The sequence below is a fragment of the Cherax quadricarinatus genome, chromosome 18 (genome assembly GCF_038502225.1).
Source record: "Cherax quadricarinatus isolate ZL_2023a chromosome 18, ASM3850222v1, whole genome shotgun sequence".
NCBI lineage: Eukaryota > Metazoa > Arthropoda > Malacostraca > Decapoda > Parastacidae > Cherax > Cherax quadricarinatus.
In genome coordinates, this window is record NC_091309.1 from 36,312,109 (window position 1) to 36,319,608 (window position 7,500).

General features: G+C 35.3%; 1 protein-coding gene across 12 annotated transcripts in view; it reads right to left on the reverse strand.

Moving 5' to 3' along the window:
- Nucleotides 1-7,500, reverse strand: part of Zir (dedicator of cytokinesis) — a 353,738-nt gene that overhangs the window by 289,580 nt on the left and 56,658 nt on the right. For 10 of the 12 annotated variants that reach the window (XM_070086405.1, XM_070086413.1, XM_070086404.1 and 7 more), the window contains exon 11: nucleotides 4,313-4,345. The exons of 1 other annotated variant lie outside the window; for it this stretch is intronic. In XM_070086405.1, coding sequence (XP_069942506.1) covers nucleotides 4,313-4,345 — 33 coding nt within the window. The remainder of the gene's footprint in view (nucleotides 1-4,312; nucleotides 4,346-7,500) is intronic. One more of the 12 variants, XM_070086403.1, reaches the window with a different exon arrangement.

A 7,500-nucleotide genomic window follows, 5' to 3' on the forward strand; every position in this document is an offset into this window, starting at 1 on the left:
GTAGTGTAAAGCACCCTTCTGGCAAGACAGTGATGGAGTGAATGATGGTGAAAGTTTTTCTTTTTCGGGCCACCCTGCCTTGGTGGGAACTATTTACTGACACCAAATTATGAGTTAGTTTATTATTTTTTTAATGTTTAACATTATGTAGACAACTTTCTTATGTTACTAGATGTGTTTCAAGATGTTTTAGTGGTGCAAATATAGGGAAAAAGCATAGCCTGGTATATCTCCACACAGAATATATGGCTTAAATTAACGCAAATAAATGTTTGTTATTTTTTTACTGCTTTACTCTTCTAGACATAACACTTCTCAAAACATGGAAGTAGCACTGTCTACATTTGATTATCCTAGATAAATTTTTTTATGCTATGTATATAACGTAATTTCTATGTATCCATAACACCTGTGTGCCTTCCAGACCACAATAAAACATATGTTTACAAGGGAATCTTATGATATTATAATTCCTAAAAGATGCAATACTCATTGTTTACTTGTGCCAGCTGGGCAGTTTTTTCCCATGATGCACTGTATGGACCTGCCTCATCTTAGATTTTTTTCCAAGGAATAAGAAGGCTAAAGGAGACCCAAATAGCTGAGCTGAGGTTAAAAATATTGACAGGTGGAATATATGAAGGCATGAAAAACTGTGCTTATTATACTAGTACATCAGACAGTCATCATCTTCATACTAGTACATCGGACACAGTCATCTTCATACTAGTACAGTGGACACAGTCATCTTCATACTAGTACAGTGGACACAGTCATCTTCATACTAGTACATTGGACACAGTCATCTTCATACTAGTACAGTGGACACAGTCATCTTCATACTAGTACATTGGACACAGTCATCTTCATACTAGTACATTGGACACAGTCATCTTCATACTAGTACATTGGACACAGTCATCTTCATACTAGTACATTGGACACAGTCATCTTCATACTAGTACATTGGACACAGTCATCTTCATACTAGTACATTGGACACAGTCATCTTCATACTAGTACATTGGACACAGTCATCTTCATACTAGTACATTGGACACAGTCATCTTCATACTAGTACAGTGGACACAGTCATCTTCATACTAGTACATTGGACACAGTCATCTTCATACTAGTACAGTGGACACAGTCATCTTCATACTAGTACAGTGGACACAGTCATCTTCATACTAGTACATTGGACACAGTCATCTTCATACTAGTACATTGGACACAGTCATCTTCATACTAGTACAGTGGACACAGTCATCTTCATACTAGTACATTGGACACAGTCATCTTCATACTAGTACAGTGGACACAGTCATCTTCATACTAGTACATTGGACACAGTCATCTTCATACTAGTACATTGGACACAGTCATCTTCATACTAGTACAGTGGACACAGTCATCTTCATACTAGTACAGTGGACACAGTCATCTTCATACTAGTACATTGGACACAGTCATCTTCATACTAGTACATTGGACACAGTCATCTTCATACTAGTACAGTGGACACAGTCATCTTCATACTAGTACAGTGGACACAGTCATCTTCATACTAGTACATTGGACACAGTCATCTTCATACTAGTACATTGGACACAGTCATCTTCATACTAGTACAGTGGACACAGTCATCTTCATACTAGTACATTGGACACAGTCATCTTCATACTAGTACATTGGACACAGTCATCTTCATACTAGTACAGTGGACACAGTCATCTTCATACTAGTACAGTGGACACAGTCATCTTCATACTAGTACATTGGACACAGTCATCTTCATACTAGTACATTGGACACAGTCATCTTCATACTAGTACATTGGACACAGTCATCTTCATACTAGTACATTGGACACAGTCATCTTCATACTAGTACATTGGACACAGTCATCTTCATACTAGTACAGTGGACACAGTCATCTTCATACTAGTACATTGGACACAGTCATCTTCATACTAGTACAGTGGACACAGTCATCTTCATACTAGTACAGTGGACACAGTCATCTTCATACTAGTACATTGGACACAGTCATCTTCATACTAGTACATTGGACACAGTCATCTTCATACTAGTACATTGGACACAGTCATCTTCATACTAGTACATTGGACACAGTCATCTTCATACTAGTACATTGGACACAGTCATCTTCATACTAGTACATTGGACACAGTCATCTTCATACTAGTACAGTGGACACAGTCATCTTCATACTAGTACATTGGACACAGTCATCTTCATACTAGTACATTGGACACAGTCATCTTCATACTAGTACAGTGGACACAGTCATCTTCATACTAGTACATTGGACACAGTCATCTTCATACTAGTACAGTGGACACAGTCATCTTCATACTAGTACATTGGACACAGTCATCTTCATACTAGTACATTGGACACAACTAGATGGTTAAAAGTAAACTCAACTAGCAGTGTTTAAGATGTTTTTTCAGCTAATTAGTCTTAAGCCACTGTTATGTACAAATAAACTGTTAGTAAAGAAAATAATACAGTGTTGTAGGGAAAACGTTCATTGCTGCTACATGTCATCCAGAGGTGAACTTACTCCAGCATGCCACCTCTGGATGAAACACTGCACACCTAATAACATTTTCCTGCCAACAGTGTCTTTTTCTCTAAGAAATTGTAAGTAAATAAATACACAAATAATAGCAATTAATGAAAAAATATAGTCAAGTTAAAAATTGGTGTATGCACTTTTCTTCCATCTAAATGTGAGAAAAAAGCATCTAGGACTAAACAAAATCATAATCAAATTTGATCAAGAGTGCAAGTTATAACAATTTAGATTCAAATTAAGGATATAAATTATTTAATAAATATATTATTTAAAGTATGGCTGACACAGCATGCAGTTAAATTAAGCAGCTATTAAGTAATCTAAAATTCAACTCTGGAATTCAGTTAATGCTAGAACTAAAAAACTAAACAAAATACCCTCAGAAATAGTTTACATTAACTCTTAATTTAAAAAAAAACTTACAAAACCATGCAATAATTAGTAGTGCACTTAAGCTACGTCTAAATTACTTAAGCAATCTACCTGTACAACTGTACTTACACTTTACTGAACATATACATTATACTTTCACTTTATTAATAAAACAAAGATATAAGCTACACACACATTAAAATCTCTTACTACTGAATGTAGTCTTTTGTCATGTTTCAGTCATAAAACAGAATGGTTATCATTATGATGATTATTATTAATCTAATGCACATTAATATTCATGGAGAAGCCCTGAACTAGTAGGTGTCATACAGCACCTGAATCTACAAAATATTAAAGATTTGAAATGTTATCATCATTACTAATAGCAGGGCCCCACATATACCACATATTTTTGAATTCAAATTAAGTCATAGTTCATTATGTTCCACGAGCCAGCAATTGTCACCATTGGGTGGAACAATGGCTCAACTGAAAAAATTTGAAAACATGAACATGCAGGTCCCTCCTGTACCAACATATCCTCTTTAAATTCATTAGCATGAATTTGTTGAATAAAGGAAAGTACTAATGTTTGTCTAAGCACAATGGCTGTGAGGAAATCTCCCTCACTGATAATTTAAAGGACAAGTAATTAATCCAATGATAGACCAACAAACTTACATTGATTTATTTACTGTGTCCAAAATGGGTCATTACTTCAAGACCAAAACAGCACTAACTATTTTTTTTCAACAATATGAATTACATCCTCATACATAGAATCTGTATACAAAGATACCAGATTATTTAAAGTGGTCTTCTATCAGTACTTATTTATTTTTTGCCAAGTGTCGATTAACTTTTATTTAACAAAAAACTGTTGTGTCATTTACACTTTTAATTATGGAAATAGAAAAACTTAACGAGTTAATCTGGTTTTGCAAATTATCATCCACAAGAAAGAACATGACATGAATCACAATGGGAAGACAGCTCAACTAACTGGTAGCAGTACTCTCTGTAATGAACTGATGCAGCTTTATCATACAGAACAAACAATACAGATGACTAAGCATTTATCATCCAAGGTATAAAATTAATTTGTCATTCTTTCAGTCTATTCCTAATCAAAACTACCCTAACTGTTTTGAGATATTTTCTTTATCATGATAAAAAATAAAGCATGCTATTCAAGGCAGTATAATATGAAAATTATAACCACCTACAGTGAAACATTCCTCAAAAGCACAAGAGAATTCTGAGAAATTAAGAAGCAGGCGTAAGTTAACTAATGCAAACTTAACTAAGTAGGTTGATAAACAACAGACTTACACTCCTTGTCTTCCTCTTCCTCTGTATCATCTGCTGCAATAAGGTTAAACTCAGATACATATATTCCTTGACATTTCTTGAGAATGATTTGTGACCAAAACCTAACTTTGATGGCCAAATATTCTCAAGAGATGACTAAGAAAATTTGTGTTAATATGTTAGATTCTGCATTAACAATTGGAAAATGTTAATCACATTAAGATCTAAAATGCAAATAAATATATTACTCCACTATTAACCCACCTAGAAATTAACAAGATCAAGGCTCAGATCCAGTAAACTACCTGTTACTGAAACTGGAAAGTTATTTGCAGTGCCAGAATTCATCAAACCATCATCCATTATTATATATTCAGCAGTAGAAGGCAGTCTATACATATACCATAACCAAAGCCATTAATGGGACCCCTACATATGGTTTTAATAATTATTCAAAATGAATGAATTAATAAATAATATGCATTATGAGGTCTATTAGAATGAATGCAGATCGGTTAGTATGGAGTGAACAAGTGAAAGTCAGAAGTTGAAAGTGAGAATAGTAGGGGTGAATGATATTATAATAATACAGTGGAACCTCGACTTACGGCTTATTTATCTATCACAATTGATCTACTATGACATAATAAACAATACATATAACATAGAAACATGATATATACTCTAGAATGAATAAAATATGTCATGTGATGAGTGGTGGCAGCTATTCCTGCTCCTGCTCTGACCATATCTTCCCGTGCTCTTATTATAAGAGAAAATGGAGTGCTTGTGAGGTTAACTGCACTTGATCACTAGTTTCATAAGGAAAACACTGAAACAATACACTGCATTTATAAGAAATATTGTATAAAATATAATAAAACATAATGTAATGTAAAGAAAGAAACTGGTTTTATAAAGTGTACTATGTACATATTTACCTTGGAGAAGAGATGCCAGCAGAGCGGTATATGCTGTCAGTGACCCTATAAACCCCAACAACAACAACAACAACATTGGAGGAGTTCGTTTCGTTTCATCCTTTTTCTATCACTTAATCGCTTAACTTACTTGCTACATTCTTAATGCTACACTTTATCACTGAACTTAACTGCTACAATTTTTTTTCACTTCACTTTTCACTGATTTACTTGCTACACTCTTAATGCTACAACCCACAACCTGCACACCTCACTTGTATTTATCTATGATTTCATGCTTTAATTCCATGGATATCATCCTCTTTTTCTTCTTAGCACTGTCCTTTGCACTTACTTTCTTAGAACCCATGGTTAGAAAAAAGAAATTTGGCAATAACTGCACAAAACGCAAGCAAAACACGAGAGAAATGCTTCCACAGCAAGGTAAACATGTGCATTGCTCGGCAGATGTTGTAGCGTTTGCTGCGCCAACTAGTGGTGGCATTCTGAAGCTCGCTCGTTATTATTATTACAATGGGGAAGCGCTAAACCTGCAGGATTATACAGCGCCTGTGGGGGGGAGGGGATGGAAGGTATTCAGGCTTAATTTAGGGAACTGGAGTACAGATCCAATTCCCTAGATCAAGAGCCCCTCACCAGCATTAAGGATCCTCCCTAGAGGGGGAAGCTTGCTCGTAACTCAGGATTTTGACTCGTAACTTAGAGCAAAAACTCGACTGAGTGACGGCTCATATCTCGAAAAACTTGTATGTTGGAGCACTCAAAAGTCGAGGTTCCTCTGTACCACACCACCATTCTGTCTTCTTGCTTTCTCTGCCTTGTTTCCTGTTCAGTTGTGACTACAAGCAGTTACTAACACTACCATCACCACTTCACATACTTTTATCACTACTACTACTACTCCCTAATCACTACTACTACTAGAGGTACATCGATTTTCCAGACCTGATTACTGATTTTTCCACTTTTAGAGAGTGCAGTATTCCTTGGTCTTGGGGTTGGATAAGTAACGTACAGTTTGGTGATAAATACACTGCCGTGGGAATTTCAAGTTCCTGCTTCCAGCTAACCAGTTTCCCTGAATCTCTTCACAAAATATTACCTTGCTCACACTCCAACAGCTCATCAGGTCTCCATTCACTCCTATCAAACACGCTCACGTATGCTTGCTGGAAGTCCAAGCCCCTCGCCCACAAAACCTTCTTTATTCCCTCCCTCCATCCTTTTCAAGGACAACCCCTACCCCACCTTCCTTTCCTTACAGATTTATACGCTCTCTAAGTCATTCTGTGATCCATTCTCTCTAAATGACCAAATCACTTCAACAACCCATCTTCAGCCGTCTGATTAATACTTTTAGGAACTCCACACCTTCTAATTTCCACACTACAAATTCTCTGCATAATATTTACACCACACATTGCCCTTAAACATGACATCTCCACTGCCTCCAGCTGCCTGCTGATCATTTAAACCAAAGAAAATACTAGAATCATTATTCACTGACTGTATTTGGCAGACAGTAGTTTCCCTAATAGGATCCCTGGAATCATTATACTGTATATACTAGAAAAATGACCCAGCTTTGGGGAATTCTAATTGATAACTAAACAAGGCCACTCTCTAGGAAGTGGGTTTCATAAGAGAAGCAGCTTAAGAGAATAGGGATTATTTTTTTAATTTAAATACTAGATAACTTAAAACATGAAAGAAAAAGGTTGAAACAATTAACCCATTTCTATAAATAACATGGTTTCAAATCCAATGAAACAAAGGAAAATAGGTTACTATGTTGTATAGCACTTTTATACCCAGAACAATTAGTAACTGAAAATACCATTCATTGCCTTGAAACTCTTGGTGATGCATGAACAAAATTCTTTAAATAATTAGTTGGTTGACCATCATCATAAATTCTTAACTAGACGACTAAACAACTGAAAATACTCAAGAAACATTGAAATGAGGATTATATATGATTGAGGTATCAAAAAGGTCCTCAAGAAATAAAAGTGATGAAAAAATGGAAAAAATGGAATGGGACAGCGATAAAGAAAGGGAAATATAGCTGCATTAACATTTTGCCATATCTAGAGGTCACAATTTTATAAGTACTGTTAATACAAAATAGTAAATGCAAGTAGTTAAAGCTCAACAAGCAAAAATATTAGTAATTACTGCATTTCTTGTAAATAAAAACATCACCTTTCATTGACTATTTTTCAACTGCACATCTATTATGCTTCAAACTAGAAAACAAAACTACAT